The sequence below is a fragment of the Anopheles marshallii genome, chromosome 3, assembly GCF_943734725.1.
Source record: "Anopheles marshallii chromosome 3, idAnoMarsDA_429_01, whole genome shotgun sequence".
Lineage (NCBI taxonomy): Eukaryota > Metazoa > Arthropoda > Insecta > Diptera > Culicidae > Anopheles > Anopheles marshallii.
Genome location: NC_071327.1, coordinates 83,818,825 through 83,836,268, shown reverse-complemented (window position 1 = coordinate 83,836,268; position 17,444 = coordinate 83,818,825). Strand labels below are relative to the sequence as shown.

At 48.0% G+C, this 17,444-nt stretch overlaps 1 protein-coding gene across 1 annotated transcript; it reads right to left on the bottom strand.

Moving 5' to 3' along the window:
• Window positions 1–209: 209 nt before the first annotated feature.
• On the bottom strand, window positions 210–9,654 carry LOC128715961 (protein prickle-like). Its single transcript, XM_053810885.1, has 8 exons — window positions 8,570–9,654; window positions 5,691–6,609; window positions 2,830–2,943; window positions 2,624–2,752; window positions 2,332–2,535; window positions 2,160–2,257; window positions 898–2,096; window positions 210–832 (listed from the first exon to the last, which is right to left on the bottom strand). The coding sequence occupies exons 1-8, from the start codon at window positions 9,652–9,654 to the stop codon at window positions 210–212; spliced, it is 4,371 nt and encodes a 1,456-aa protein (XP_053666860.1).
• Window positions 9,655–17,444: the final 7,790 nt, after the last annotated feature.

Below are 17,444 nucleotides of genomic sequence, written 5' to 3'. Positions count from 1 at the left end.
GGTCGCTGGTCCTTTCTTTGCCATTCAACAACAAACGAACTGTGCTGATCAAATTTATGCATTTCGACCATTCTTTTCTTATTTTATTATTATTGCTTTCACATTCAAATTCTAAATCTAAGAGCAGGAAAAAAAAAACCCGCCAGACAAGAGATATGTAACAGTTTTGGAACAAATGGACAACACAACACACTCACGTACTTGCTTACCTACGATATGATACAGTTCTTATTGTCCTTCTCGAAGTGCTGATTACCAACACCGGAAGTTTGCAGCTGCTTTCGCTTTCTGGCACACGCCAGCGAGTTGTTTGGCATATAGTGTATCCGGGTGCCACCGTACGAGGTGCGCCGTAGCGGCAGCTCGTACACATCGTCGTCGGCACTGGATGAACTGGATGAGCACGTGGAGCAAACGCTACGCGTATCCGAATCATCTACAGGTCGCTGTTCCCGATGATGGGAATGGTGGTGACGACGATAGTTGTCGGTTTCGTCCTCCGCCAGCTCATCATCATCCGAGGCGTAGCTTCTTCGGTGGCTCTGCTGCTCGTCGCGGGTATTATGGCGTCGACGACGAGGTGAACGTCTGCTGGAGGAAGAATTGTGACGATCACCGCTGCGGTCGTGCCGATCGTGTGAATGCTGTTGCTGCGACACCGAATGATGATGGCGCCGAGAAGAGGAACCATGCTCGTAGCGATCGTAATCCGTTCTTCTTTTTGAAGATTTAGCTGCCCGATTGCGCTGTCCTCCATTACGCTGACAGTAGCTCTTTGTCCGGGGCAGCGAGTCCTGGAAATCTCCTTCGAAGCGAACTTCCTTCTTGATAACTGAAATACAAAACAATAACCTTTACGTTAGTAACATCATCGTTACGTTCTGCTGCGTTATTTACCTATTGGCGGTGGCGTCGGAAGCTCCACGATAGAATGCGACGCATCCGAGGCGTTTTGGTTTTGTTCATCCGCGTCATCGCCCATCGCGACGACACTGTCCTCTGTTGGCATAGGCGTGGGACTGTTGGTGCCACTGAAACTTGCCGACCCACTGCCCGGTGCTAGACAACGGTTGAGTTCCGGCATGGAGGATGTTAGAATTGGTCCAGCGTTCACACTGGCGGGCCCGTTCGATGTGGCTGTTTGTGTCCGAACAGTGGCAGTAGCTGTAGTAACGGAGATTGTCTCACTTCCCGCACGTTCCGATTGCCAGTGCTGCTCGAGACTGTGTCCCAAATCGGTCAAATCGAGCGGTTGACGACTACGATCTTTGTGTAGCAGTCGGTTCAATTCCGGAGAACACTGAGGAATGCGATGTCGGTTTGAGTCACCCACGCCACCACTTGATACATCCGTCGTCGTCGTTCCTGTCGTGTTGGAAGCAGGGCTGAGCAGATGTTCCCGATCGCTACTACCGTTAGTGCTCTCATGGCTTTGTACTTCGTGATCGTTGGCTGGAGTTGCCGACTCGGTGTTGGCGGTATTGTTGGTGGCTGTGGTGGCAACTGTCGTACTGGTATTACCCGTTGCAGCCGACATCGACGTCGTAATGCTGGTGGCAGCCGTGTAGCAGGAAAGAGTCATCTCATCGTTTCCATTACCATCAAAGTTCGACTCCACATTACTTGTTTCGGTGTGTGGTGGCGAGAGACATCTAGTGCCTCGGTCCGGACTTCGAAGCGGTTCCGGAGATCGGGTGGTCCGATGTGATGGAGAGCTTCGGTAGGATTTGGCATTCGTGGGATCATACTCTCTGCCATCTTCGCGGTGCTGCTGTTCTTCTAGCGTTCGATTGTTTCGTGTATTGCCATGTAACAGGACAGCCGGTAGGGAACCGTCGGACGGTGTCGGTGGTTCACCTTTACTGCAGGCTATGGAGCAGTAAATCTCCCCACGGCGAGGCAAAAATGGACGCCCAAGCAACGAACAGCGGCAGGTACTGCAGGAGAAACATTGATCCGTCGCATGCCAGTGTTGACCGTCGTGACTCATTTGGCCCTGATCCACACCGATCGGTTCACTGCAATAGTCACAGTATTCGGCAAACATGGCGTCGAAACAGTGCAGACAGTACGGCTTACCATCTCGCATGATGTACCTAAAACAGGGACAGTTACATTAGTCTAAATATTTACAAAAACCTGACCATTTAGAATCTCACCGCTGACCGCCAAGCTGTTTATCGCACTCGAAGCAAGCAAAGTGTTTGATATGCCAGGCGCGTCCTTCTGCTTCCGTACATTCGTCGGCCAGGATAATCTGCAATAGAACAAGGAGAAGTAAGTAAGCATCATAATTCTAGCAGCGGCAGGCTGAATTATCTCCTTCCCTACCTCATCACAGGCCGAGCATCTGGGTTTAAGGGTTTCGGCGTGATGTCGACCACAGTACAACCGATTCTCCCGATGAAAGTAGATTAAATCGACCAACAGCTCCTTGCAAACGCAGCAAGCGAAACAGGCCGGATGCCAGCAGGTGTTGGACTCGAAACGTGACGCAAACACCATCATGTCACCGGAAGACGCACACTCTCCACACTGTAATCAACAAAAATGACGTACAAACTGTAAAATGTGGGCAAAAAAACCGCAACATTGCCAGCAAATACTGCACAAGCACACTTACTCGCTCGCAAATTAAGGTGGTCGTTATTTGTTTGACTGTGCCGCGTCCCAAAGCTTCTCGTTTGCGCTGGGCAGAGAACAGCTTCAACTCTTTCCGTTCTTCATCGGTCAGCGAGTGACAGTAGCGAACCTGAAATCGACATGAAACGATACGTTATACGCGAGGGCTGACAAAGTCGCTACCCCGTATTTCCCCCAAATACTCACCTCATTATCGTGCGGTGGAAGCTGTTGAAGCAGCTGTCGAACTCGATGCCGTTCGCCGATACTGTTTACGTACGGGACCTTATCCTCCGGGACGGCGGAAAAGTACAGATGGACCTGCGGAAAGGGACGGACGATAAAGAGACATGTTAAACAAAACCGGACGCACATACACACGGGATCAATAGCAGCAAATTGTACACCTTATCGGTGTGTGGTTAGTAGAGAAACACGATACAAAGGATAACTGCCCGTCCGCGACAAGGAAGTTGTTGCAACGGTTCCACGTGTTCGATCAAGCTAGACAAGTGATTAAAACTAAACCGAACATGTCCGGAGCCGGACGGTGAAAACGTCGAACGATTATTGAAGTGCTACGGGGTTGGCGAAGAGACGAAGACGAATTCCTATCCGAAGGACGGTCCGCACGAGGGGAATGAAGGCTTTCTCCACTCAGTCTGGATGAAGGGCGCTTTTGAGCAATAGCGGCCGTTACGTACATTTGCATATGAATTATACTGATATTCTCTGGTCCTCCTGGTCCCAACATTCCCTCGAAACCCCCCCGGGCCCATGCAACCGGGAGGCCGATTAAAAAATATTTCCAATTACATCCTTTCGTTTCTTCGTACGGCCATTGCAAAACGACCATAATCGAATGGGGCGGACACAGCCGTGTGGGGTACGGTGTTGGTTTTATTTATTAACTTTCCACCGTACGTGCGGTCGCTGTGTGCAAGAACTCCAAGATGTGCATTAGACTGTCGCGTAGGGCCGTAGCCGAGCGCTTGATTGCATGTTGCCCCACTGCTTGCTATTGCTAATCCAAAGACATTCATTAGATTAGATCAGGGCAGGGCGACAGAATGCGAACTCCTGTCCACATGAGAGAATTCAAAGCTGGAGAAGCATTTCACTCCCCCCGGGTGGAAAGTAATGGTAATCTTGCGTGTGGCAAAGGGCCTCGCCGCAAGGGGAACATAAATAAATAAAGAATCGCGTGCAAACATGTCGCGACACCGGCCATGGTCGATCCAATCCCGGTCGGGCACGATTACGATCGAAGGAACTCCAAATCGGGCAGTGGTTCGCAAGTGGACGTTTTGCAGAGATCGAAACCACCCGATAGTCGAAACATGCTCCGAAACTACGGAGAAGATACCATTGACAATCGCAGGGCCGCGATCGGATGTTTGGGGGGTGTGTGGTACACCACCGGAAGCAGATGATACCCATTACCCGAAAGGGATGCACCGGTTGGCCACTTCGGAGTGGTTACCGAGGTACCAGAGTGGGAGCGCGTACTCGTACGGGACGAACGGTAGCAATAACACTTCAGTTGACGGCTAGCCCGTAATTAGTACGGGTGTGTGTAACTGCTGCTATGGGCGAGTTTGAACGCTGCCGGGTGATGCAAAAACTGGAATTATAATTCCCGGCTTCTTTCCCTTCTTCGCTCAGGCTCCATTACCATGCCTTGATAAGTCCCTTAGATCTTGTCTCCGTCGTACGTCGTACGGAGGTGAATGGACTGCCTGCTGAACTGCAACACTAACCACTGCCAACTGTCACCCTACCCAACACCGCCCGCTCTGCTCCTCAGCGTCAATTTGCGCTCGTTCTAGCCACTCCAAGCCGCCGCCGCCAGAAGGACCCCGGGCCCCAACGTCACCCAACGCAGATGTGTGTTCTTATTGCACGAGGGCGTAATAGTTCGATTAAAAGATAATACTCAAAAGCTGGTTTGAAAATGCTACAATTTATTTCCATTCCCACTTTACAACTTTATCCTTTAAGCAGCCACAACCAGGGGACTTGTGGGATCGATCTCGTGGGTGTGGGAGGGAGACATCTATTCTTACGACAGGGGACGCTGCATTTAATTGATTTCTCCATCAGTCGCCGCACGGTCGCTGTGGAGGACAAGTTTTTTTTTGTTCCTACTGAAAGCCCCAATATCGGAATGTTATCAGCATGAATCGATTTTACCGACGACATTCCAGAGATTGTAGAAGGCATAAAATTGCAATTTTTAAAACATTCGTTCCATTCTTCTCTGTCGCTCCGGTTCGCTCACTCCACGGATGTCTCCAAAACAACGAAGGACGACGGATGGACACCGGCCCGCAAATAAAAACGGCCAATACGCGAAAGTCTCACCCAACGCTACCTCCTTCGCGCTCAACAGCGTCTGGCGCAAGGTGAAATGTTTACCAGCTCACTGTGTATCAACCCATCCTGTTCGCTCATAATTTTACACTGCAGTGCATTTATTACGTTGTCGAACTAGTTTCTTGCCATTTATAATTTTTTGTTGTTGTTGCGCTCTTCTCGTTCGCTCTTCTTGGGGTCGTTGTTTTACAAGTTCCCTTGTGTGTGAACGTGGACCCACCACCGAAGAGGCTGACCCTCGCCAAGGGGGGCAGGCGCAGCAGTGTAATAAAAGCAGTGGGGAAAAGAACAAAAAAGCAAAGCAACAGATCAAGCGCCGATCGAGCGAGCTTTGCGAAAGGGCTAACCGTGCTCGAGCACGGTGTGTTTGTGTAGGGTGTAATTATGAAATTCCTTTGACCACAGCGGTGTACCTGTGGCGAAAAAGTGATCGGAGATCCTCGGAAGTCTCATAAATAAATTGTTTGTAAAGAATTGCAAGAATTATTAACGGTTCGATCACAATCCATCCTGTTTGTGTACAATCGTCGAACGAAACGTCAACCTAATGTCAACTGTCACTTTGTCATAGGCCTAAAGAAGCTGCTACTAAGTTACTGCTACAACTGAGTGATCGGTTTGGCACTAAAGGGTTAATGAAGAGAGAAACTGCAGCAGTAAACAGGGGGGGAAAAATACAATCTCGGACGTACCTGATCCGGACGTAACCCGGGCGGAACCCAGGTGTACTCCTCCAGTGCGCAGCCACTATCATCATCCGACTGCGAGTAGTTATGACCTCCCATACCGCCACCCGGTCCGACACCACCTCCAGCTCCACCACCCACCACTCCTCCGATTCCAGCTCCCGGTCCACCAAGTGGCCCACTAGCTCCACCGGCTCCCATCAACCCCACACTTCCCGGTCCTCCCTGCCCTGCTCCTCCTACCGAGTTTGGTCCGAGTGGTGTCGAAGGGCCTCCACTGCCACCACTGCCGGGCCCGAGCAGATGTTGGTGCATTGAAGAATAGGGTATTTGATGGGGATGCTGCGGCATCGATGGCCCAATCAGGGCGGCCGCCGTTGAAGGTGACTGAAACGGATGATGGGAAGATCCGATCGACGAATACGTTTGGTGATGCGGGTATACCGATCGTACAGATGGAGCATTCGTGGCCGTACTGCTGGTGTTCGACACCGTTGGCAAACAGTCGGGTGATTGGGGTTGGAGAGGTGGCAGCATAAAGCAATCCCCACCGACCGCACCACCTAGGGGAAGGGTCATTCCGGGCTGCTGTCCCGGAATGCCCGATATGCTGGATGGTGGTCCTGACAGAGACGGCGGCGGACAGTGATGGGGGGTTGGTTGTTGATAGTGGTAGGACTGCGGTGGAGGGGCAGGAGGTTTCCCACTGTACAGCGGGGGCGATTGAGGACTTCGCAGTGGACTTCGCCCCACATCGTACCCGTAGGGATGAGCATGGTGGGGATGATGTGGAGAGTGATCCTGTTGCTGATGAGGATGCTGAAGTATCAGCTGATGCTGTGGGTGCCCGTTCTGCGGCTGCGTTTGATGATGAGATTTTTGGTATGGATACGACATTTGTACTGATGGAATGAACGGTGACACCCTGGAAAAGAAGAAAGAAAACGAGCGAGAAATTAATTACCACTTGATTCGTTCTGTTCAGAAGAATCCTTGGAGATCCATGTGTTTAGCTCTGATTGAACAATTAGTTTCTGACGGGTTCCCGATATTGACACAGGAGAAATTTGATTGTCCAATTACATTTATCTTACACGAAAGATAAGGGAGTTTAATGCCCATTTTATAACAGGTTCATTATTTCACTTTTTCTTTGCTTGCGATCTCTACCCTGAGTACGTATCCAATTCCCGTAACGATTGCCCGACACTCCACTCTTCCACCGCAACTGCAACAACAGCAGTTCCAAGTCCATTAATTGTGTTTTCCCTTTTCGCTACCCAAATGGGTTTAATTTGACAAAATCCGGATTTACTTGAAAATCCCTCCAGAAAAGGAATTTCTCACACGCCAAAATCGATTGCACTGGCGGGCATGGTAATCTCGGGAGTTGAGTTAAGTCCAACCACAGGTCTTTTTTATTTGTGACAGAAACACATTACCATTACTCCAATGCGCTCCTTTCACCAGACTGTGCCGAATGCGTTGGATCGTACCGCCGGGAGTAAGTGGAGTGGTCGGCGGTGCATTGGGCGAGAGGATTTCACTTAATTAAATTCGAACCGCAAATTTAAACCCTTCGAGGCGTCGAACTGTACAGCCTGCAAAACCGTGTGTGATGCCGAATTTACGACCCCGAACATTACTTGATTCGCATTGATTGGCAATGGTGACGACGGCGAAGGTGCCTTTTTTGCGTCGTCTCAACGACGCATCGTCCGTCGCTCAGGAAGGTCAGTCAGAAGAACCCATCCGCTTGTTTACTGAAGCAAAACGACGGTTGTTTAAGTCGCGTTGAAGGTTGTTCGAACGTGTTACACACAGCGTTAGAAAGTGTACCGAACTGCACCGAACGCACAAGTCGCTCGTCGCACCGTGTGAGTCACGCCACAACAAGCTGGTAGTACCTTTGATTGGAAAGGATCTGCCGTGAGAAAACGGCACGCGAAATAACAATCCTATGATTTGTGCAATTATGAAGCAGCGTCGTAGCATTCCGTGGGCCCATTGTGCCTCACGCGCCCAACCAAATTAAGCGCAACGGAAAAAGCGAATTCAACCATCCGAAAAAAAACAGACGACCCCAACATAAATTGGTCAATTTTCTTGTACTTTTTAAGTATTCTCGTATTCGTGTAATTTGTTGGCGTTGTGGTTTTTTTTTATTTTCATTCGCCTGCCTTTTTTTGTCGTATTGAAATACTGGGCGCGAATGTCCCACCCGGCGCAACGGTACTGTCCGGGCAGAAAATTGGTGTCCGAAAGCATTTAAGATTCGCTGCATTCAATGCCTGGCCCAACAGTACGAAGAGGGAGAGGAAAGAAAATTTAAATTTTCGTAATCACTATCATTTACTTGCGTCTTCGGCGTAAGATAATGGGACTTCCTATACGTGTCGTCCCGAAAAGAGTAATTTGTTGCCTCACAAGTTGGGCTCACGAATGCAACTGCAAAAGCAAAGAATGAATGCTGATGGGAAATTGAATTATTTCAAACCATTTCTGTCTTCTGAATTGAGTTCTTGGGGTTCTTGGGGCCCTCAACTGTTGTCCCCCCCCCCCCGAAAGTATCAATCTTTACCTCAAACGGTTGACTATTTGCGAAACGCTTTGCGTACAGGGAAAAGCTTTCCCCAAGTCCAATCACAGCGAAACAAACACATAAATAATGGAACGGCCCCACCCCACAAACGATTTGCATACATAATTTCTGCCACAAAAAAAACGCCATACGAGATGATGTTTGATGGAGGTAGCGTAAAACACAACGAGACAACGAGACACTTCTTCCGAAAGCGAACGAGTTCTAGCCGGCCCATGTCTGGCTCATTAGCCGCTTAGCAGCCGCTGCCGGCACTCGCTGGTGACCACAAATATTTACTCACTCATTGTTGCTTGACACTGCGACGGAAGCTGCCGTTGTAATCGGTGTTCCCGCTAACGATCCGCCAGCGTTCCCAGCGGCATTTAGTACCGAGCGCCGCATCAAGTTCCCGGTGGAAATCTTCGACGACGATGACGATGCTGCTGTCGTTGCTGCTGCTGACGGTGATGACGATGATGACGATGATGATGATGATGTTGATGGATTGCTTGCGGCACTAATTTGTTGCTTGTGGGCAGGCGGCGCTGCCGTCGACGAGGTACCGTTGGAAGCGGCATAGGCCAGGGAGCCCGCAATGTCTTGCTCGTGGTCAAAGTTGAGCAGACGCAGTTCCTCGCCGCTCAGGTGGAACGTGCGTCGCATACCTGGCCGATGGCATTCGAGGCGGTGCTGCTCATCGGCGGCCACCTGGGGCGATGGTTGCCTGGCATCCACATTGATGCCACTGTCTGACCGTTGTTCGTCCACTTCCGCCTCCAACTCAGAGCCGAGAAGTTCTACGCTATTGCCCAGAAGAAACGAATCGTCCAGTACTGTCACCCGTTTCCGAAGGATGCCGGCGGGAAGATTCGGTCGTGGTGAACGCTCACCGGGCACCGGTACGGTTGGCATGGCGAGACTTGATCGGGAGGAAGCCGACTTTATAACCGGCGACTCCTTACGGAACCGAAAGCTATCCTCCAACGCTGGAGATGCTGAGCTGGTCGCTGATGGTGATGCCCGGAACCGACTCGATGGCGATTGTTTCTTGGTCGGAGGAAGTGCCGGAATGCTTTTACCGGTGGTAAGAACTTTTGCGCTACATGCATCACCTCCCATTGCGACTTCGGATGTGGTGGCCATGTGCTTGGCACTGGCAGCGGCCAATCGTTCCGACGCGGCTTTACCATAGATCTGGCGATAGTATTTCTCCTGGTTGCCTCCGTACAGAAAGCAAACCTTCCACCATTGCTTTGTGATGGCGGTTCCACCTCCACCGCCGCCAACCGGAGCACTTGCCGCGCCAGCGGAATTACCATTGTGATGTGAGGCGTTTGATGTCGCTAACCGCACCGTTGACTTCGTGGGACTTTCGCCTGCCGTCATTTTGCTCCAGCGGTCTGCTATTTCGAACACGGTACGATACGATCAACACTCTCATGAAATCATCACGTTCTACGCCTTCTCCCTCGGCACTATGGGTAAGATATTGCTCAAATTTGTCACTTCACTTGGTTTTTGGTTGTGTCTTGTTTCTCGAACGAATTCTAACTTATGTAAGCTTTTACGTTTTCCCGTGTGTTGCCGCTGGGTTCTTCGCTGCGTTTTAAAACTGCTATCCACTCTGTTTGTTCTTAGTGAAGCGCTTTATCTGTACGGAAGGTTCAACGGAACTCTAAGTTGTTGATTTAAATTCCATTAACGAAACGAAACGGGAAACCTCTCGAGTAAAGCACGTGATCGAAGAATGTGAACGCGCTCGTGTGTGTGTGTGTGCGCCTCCGAAGGAGAGTTAAGAGCGTCTCTTCGATTGTTTAACAGTCAAATTTGATATCGCTATAAGCATTTGAATAATTTCGAGCGGTCATTACGATAAAGAAATACAAATATTCACCCCAAACTGCCCTTCTGCCAAGCTCCTTCCTCAAACCGGTCGCATACCGCTACGAGAGTTTTTAAATATTTATCATCAATCATGCTGCCGATTATCACTGATCCCCCTCCGAACTATTCTGCGAGAGTTCCAGAAGGTGGAATGCTAAAACCATTTTCGATAGTTTCATAGAGTGACTCCCGTGAACATAAATGCCTAACTGTTTCATTGGTGATGAAATTCCTCCAAAAAAAAAGCAAAGGACTGCTCTATAATTGATGATCCTCAACGAAGAAATCCTTGTTTTATGCAATCGCAAACAACACGCAGATACATCGCACACGATTAGAAGCCGCTCGAGTGGAGCAACTGGACCAGAATGCTAATTGGCGAATAAGAGGTCGGGAGGGTATTTCAAGCAATCTACCAAAAATCTACACGATGTGTCTGTATTTCATCTGACGATTTGAGCTTCAATCTGCTCACTTCTCACGAGAGTTACCGCTGAGATCGAGAGCTCTCCAACGAAACGAGGTCTTCCTTCATTTGCATATTGCCCCCGATCAAACACCATTTGGAGCTCCCGGTAGCACTCAAATTGGTCGGGGCGATAAAGAATGATGGTGGCACATTGCGTTTTGGGGCCGAAGAATGGAGACGATCGCACATAACCGCCAACTTCCTCCAACCGACAGTTGGGAAACAAATTAAGATTAACCCATAAAACAGCTCGTAAAAGAACTCCGTCCGGAATGGACAAAGGTTCCCCTGGGAATGACGGCCATCCCTTGAATTTTGTCTGTATCACCTCACTGGCGCTCTAAGGTCCACGGTTTGAGTTTGATCATCCACTCCCTCGAACCCATCCGAGGAATTTCGTTCGATCGTTTTGTTAATTGATCGCTTTCATTGGGAGACGACCGAGCGATCAACTATCATCAATCTGTTCGTAGGTTTCACTGCGAAAGTGGGCGATTTGATGTCTCTTTTCTTCAATCTCTCCCCGCCGGAATGGTATGAACACTGGGGATCCCTGCGTCCTACAGCTTGTCCGCTATATTTATGAACCGTTCGCCCGTTGCCCCGTGTCTCTCGTCAATCTAAAATGCAAATTACCTAGCCGTACAAACCTCCTTTAACTTGGCGTTTGTAGACGAGGTTTTATAGTTGCAGTTAAGATAGGTAGGTTTGTTATCCTACTTCTGCAGATTGACAAGCCGCATCCGGCGCAATATCGCTCGCAATGGGCACTTTGATGGGCAGAAAAACAGCCCATTACTATCGTGCGGTTCGATCAGGAACACCAGCAGCCGCGGACATCTTGATTTTATGCGCGCGCGTTAGATACGTTTCGCGTTGTGTCATTTGTCGTTCAGCGTGGAACGCTTTCCGTTTTATGACCACCACGGCCCGTTGGCACATTGCCATCCCATCGGTTTCACAGGTTTACGTGTTGGCAAATGCATGATTTATTGTTTGGTGCCAAGTTTTTGTTTTACCGCTGATAAAAGGTCATTTTTCTTCCGGCATCGGGGTTTGATCGAGCTCCAATTGGTGCACAGCCTTTCGGGTGTGTGTTTGATTGCGTAAACACCTCCCGCCCCTTACCCCCTCTTTCATACCCCATGCAGCTAAAGTTCAGATAATAATAGACCAAACCGATGGGAATTTTTTTAATGAAACTGAAGAATCTATACCAACTCTCTCTATCTTCTCATGAACTAACAGTGAAGATCGGTTGAGTTTTTTTTTTTCAATCATCCATTTCTTAATTCAATCTTAATCCGACGTTGTGATCTTCGATTTCCAAATATATTATTAATCGATTCGTAAAACTAGTTTTTCGCATTACCGCCAGGATGACGTCGAAGATCTTTGCTCACACATACACCAGCAAGAAGGAAGGGTAAACACACATCCTACTCTGCAGCAACTTCAAGGTTACTTCTGCGGTGCGCACATCCATACAGCTAGTCTTGTGTGGATCTTTGCGTGGTTTCATCATCATCCATCACCCTCTGCCATTGAGCGCGAGGAAGAGCGAATACAAGATCAATCAATCGATTCTGGTCCGAGATGGTCCCAGTTCCATCTGAAGCTATTTCAAACGCACACCGACACAAAAGTGGTTTTATGCTTCGTACTATCGATTTTTGTATGCTTTTCAAACAGGTCGTACCGTTGGGTGACTTTGCAACTTTAGCCTTGATTCGTTGCTCCAGCACCAAAACCGATAACAAAACGCATATACGCGTGTCAATGTGGTGAACGCAATCTCTTCTTAGCCAAATCTTGAATCTATTCAAATAACAGGATTGCTGAACAGATTGTGGCACGGCATTTGGAGACGCACTGGAAGGTTTTTCTGTTGCTTGACAGTCATTTGACAGCAGACGGAAGACATCGCTTGATAGGCAGCAGACGACGACCATTTCTATTCTTGAAAGGCAATTGAAAGGGCGGCACAATAACCACCACGATATGATCTCCAATAATTGTTTGAGTTTGAATTATTGCATAGCTGTCTTCGTAACGTTCGGGCTCAGCATATTGTCATGGGTTTGGGCGTTGCAATTCAACATGCTCCCTTTTGTCCGTCTTACCCAAGAGAAAGCCTTGCGCAAGACCGTTGACCGAGATACTATTGTTGGCGAAATTTTGCGAGTGAAAAATGAACCTTTTCTGTCGACATGATAAATGATGACCCGACGGCCGGTGGCTTCCGGGAAACGCACGGGTCACATGGCAGTTCTCTCGTTTTCGAAACGATCATCCATCAACGAAAAAGGCGCCAGTTTCCGTCCATATTCCCAACTTTCACCCCGCAACAAAACGAGCGCCAGAAGCACCAAAGCTCGCATCCTCCGAAACGGCATCTTGCATTGCAAGATTGCGTGCGCGGGGGGGCTTGTTTGCATTTTTTTGCTTTTATTTTGTTTGATTAAGCTCCGACCCGATTCCCCACGGGATAAAACCCGAACGAAAGAAATGCCGGCCGCAGATCCGGAAGCTAATCTGCACGGTGTGTGTTGTTCCTGTCTCACTAAGCTTTCATTTTGTGTGCTGTTGGATGGCTTAAGCGTTCGTTCGATTTTGAGTTTCCCAGTGAAAGAGTAAAAGTGTGGTTATGTTTTTGTTTTACTTTCAAACCCTTCACCTTCTTGCCAAGATGCAGTCGGGTATGGGGTCGTGTTCGATTTAGCAATACACTCGATTGATATTTTCGGGAGGCCAAATCCAGTGCGACGTAACTAAAGGTCAAAACACGACAGGGGTTAATCGATGGAGAAAAAGCACACACAAAAGTGAAAGTAACTAATCTAGCGCTGAAACGAAGTCAAAGGACGTACAAACATTAAATTCGTCATACTCAACATAAGTTAAAACAGATTGATGATGCCTGCTAATAAAGCCTAAACGAAGTTTGTTAATGATGTTAGCTGTTGAGCGATAGGCAAAAAAAGCCAAATCAGACAAAACAAGCTTAATTAGCTTTCCCAATTTACCTTCCAAATGATAATATAATGTTTGAGCAGCAAATATATAAATAACAAGCTGCAATACTAAATGAACCATTTTGTGGCTGTTGATGTTGCTTTAAAAAAAACAGCTAAAATTCTTCAATTTGAACACAATTTCTGCTGCGGGACGAACGATTTCACGTGTCGCTGGTTAAGTTTACTAACTGTTTGTCTGCTTCATTCCATTCCATCGTGTTTCCCCCCATCTAAAGGTCACCCAAGGGCTCCATCAGAAGGTTCAGGCGGTAATCATTGACCCTTGAGTTCAAGGAAAGGCACGGCTGCAGGAAAGACTTACGCGACGGTGATGAGACGAACGACGAAAGCACCCCCGCGAGCCAATCAGTCAAAGCTTTTAGCTCGTTTTTAGATGCTCATAAATTCGATTGGGAATTGATTGGATGACGACGGGCAATGGGTAAGGCTCACCGACCGTACCCGGAACGCCTTCCTCGCGTTCTAGGCGATCGGGTATCGCGATAGGAAGGATTTGATTATCATGTGCCGTTAGCCACTAGTTTGTCTAGTCAGTATCCCCCAACCTGAACACGAGCCCTTTAACTCCCTCTCTCGTCGGGCGCGTTGATTGGGGTGCCTTTGGGTTATGAGTTTTCGTTGTTTGTGTGCCGTCACTGCCCACCGTTCCTAGCTATTTCCTTCCTAATAAGTTTTCAATTTATTCGAACAAGCTCGTAAAACAAGGCCGTTGAGTTGGGAAGGCGCTGAGAGCATGGCTGGTCGCGAAGTCATAAATACGCTGCGTTTGCGATGCGATTCCTCAATTTAGCACCAGCGGAGTGTGTCTGTGCGAGTTCTAAAGTTCCTCACGCACGGATCAGCCGCATCACGCAAAACGCCCATCAATACGCGTCGCGTCCGCACGGCTAACGATCCGTTTGCACGAAGTAAACAGGTTCTTTATCGTTTCGTCTAATGAAGCACTGTTGATCGTGTTGAATGCCTGCGATGGGAAGCGCAAATCAAGATCTTAGTGTGGCGGTGTACAGTACCCATTCCATGAGAGGAGGTGTTGCAAATCGCAAGAGTTTTGGACTCTTACCCAAAACAATAACGGGCTAACAAGAGTTAGTGATCTAATAAAATCTCGCAAGGAAATTAAACGATCGCTAGGCACCGTCATATGAAATACGCCCTCCGCCGACGGCACTGACTTTGTGACTTTATTTGATGCCATTTATGTCCGGGTTTTATGCCCCAATTTCATTCCCAACCGTGTAATTGTTGTCATGCGCTTTGTGAGTGAGAAAATCTACTACCTGTACACCCTGGGACCCCGGTAGAGGACGATTTTCCCGGCGCTCGCAGCTGAAATTATACGAGCATCACCTGCAGCAGGTCAGGTCGTTAAGTCGATTGCATCCCATCGTAAAATGCACGAGAGAAGGAGAAAACACTTAACAAGAAAAAAATCCGGCAAACGAGCGTTCCGAGCGCATTAAGAAAGCGAGTGAAATGTATCTTAAAACACCTTCAAATTTTATTGCAATTTCCCAAGCCTCGTGCCGTACTGTTGCTCAGAGAGGTGAATTATTAGATAACACAACCTGTAAATCGTAATCTGTCGTTTATCTCTTCACCATTATCTTACCCGTCGCTGGCCGGATGTATAGCATGTATTTGCCTGACAATGAATGCGGAATGTTGCCAGCCAACAATTAAATGAAACCGAAAATCATCCGCAGGCTAAACGGTGGCCACCGAAAAAGCTCACCGGCATCGGGCGAAAGACGGAGAGCGAGAGAGAGAGAGTGAGTGAAAAACAGCGCACACAAACTTCCACCGAATGTAAATCATCGTAAAATGTGAAAAGTCGTGGCCCTAAGCTATGCTGCGGGAATGTGGGAATGTGGTGATAACAAATAAAATAACCCAAAAAATGGAAAGGAAACAGAAAATCAACAACATTTCGCTGGGAAAAACGAAAGTTTTCATTCGACCAAAATCCCCCATTCCTTTGTTGGTGCGGTTGCTTAAACAACGCTCCACACGATTTACTGAAGATCGTTAGTACACACCACGATCAAGTGTTTGACAGTCGAAATGAAGAAGGCAAGAAACGATACCCCCGGCAGGATGGAGGTGATTTCGTTGGTAGGAACACTTGGAAGAAACGACGTCCGTACGATTTGCGTTGGAAGTTTGGGAAATCATTAATTAAATGAGGGTGCTTTCCTCGCCCGCTGACGTAAGGACGCATCAGTGTTGGTCCATTGGTTCAGCAGCATCACATCTCATCCCACCGCATGAAACAAAAGCATGATCATTATGGTCGAGTTGGGTTGAGTCGTTAGCCACATGCAGATACAATTTTACGGGCGTAAAGAAACGATCCGAATGACTCTCCTTCACGGACCTCGACCGGGATTGATTGGGGCACCGGTAAGGTGTGAGAATTAACAGGCGTACAAACAATTTCACACCATTCCGGTAAGCTGGCCGGAACGTCGCCTCATCAGGATATGCGAACCGGGGAAACAAATTTATTCCTTCGCCATCAGCATCAAAGTCACACCTTTTTTCTTCGTTTGGCTGTGAAATCCACTTAAGCACATTCACTCCTCTGTCTCATCCTGCTTGTCAAACATTAATCCAACATTAATGCAATAATTCATGCAACGCACACGACGTACGACGTACGAGTATTTCCAACAAAAAAAAAACGCACCGAAAACACTTTCAGAAGTGAATCGTTTACGCTACCGTTCTTTTTATGAGATTTTACGTTAAATCAATGTCAGACAACGTCCTAACAGGCGTGTACAATGGATTCCGAAATCGATTCGCGATCCCATCATGCGTGGGGAATGATGTCGATTGATTTTTGGATGTTTGGAACAATTCTTTTATTGTGTGCTTAAAAAGGAAGTGGAACATTGTGAGTGGTTTATGAGTTGCTTTTGGTAAAAAAAAACATCGCGTACAATATTGTTTGTATTTCCGATATTTCCTGCCTTTTTGCGGCATTCTCGCACTGCGTGCATACCATCAATTTAAGTTCGTGTTCAACTCGCATCAAATTCGAAACGGAATTACTCCACTTCTCACGCCAATTCTACACACATGCCAAAACACTGGGCTGCGTTTGCAAGGTGGGAGGCGGTCGATAGGAAAGATAAATCATATTAGAAACGGTTTAGTGCCTGAAGAACGGAACGGGCCGCATAACTAACTTCTTCGCTGCGTTCACACAATGCCCTCGTTCACGATGAATATGTTCACACATCTCACCAACCTGGCAAGCATGTGCACACACACACACCAAAATACCCTCACAAAAGCGATACACACATAAGAGTGGTACGGGTTTTATTGCAATCCACCGTCTGTTGTGGGAAGACTGCCGTCTCATCCTATCCAAAGAAAGACCCGAAGACTCTATGAGAATTGATGAGGAGCAGAAGAAAATTTAAATCCGGCTAATTGGAAAACAAAATGTGGTTAATCATCACCGGCCGGTTCTGTTGGATGTCCGGTTCTGAACGTTGGTTTTATTGCCCATGTTGATGGCCACTACATAACATCGGTCACTGTATAGCACACCGGGATTTTTTTGTTAGCGCTGAAACCGTAGACAGCCCAACCTAAATTCCGAAGCAGAATGTTGAAATGTTTGAAGTATTTTTTCTTTCGCTTGTTCGATTCGAGCTCAACAAGTCTTCCATGGGCGGTGTGTAAAGGACAACAACTTCTGTTAGGCTACAGAGCCGAAAAATTTGAATAGTTCACCCTGCTGCTGGCATATTAGAAGACACGCTCGTGCC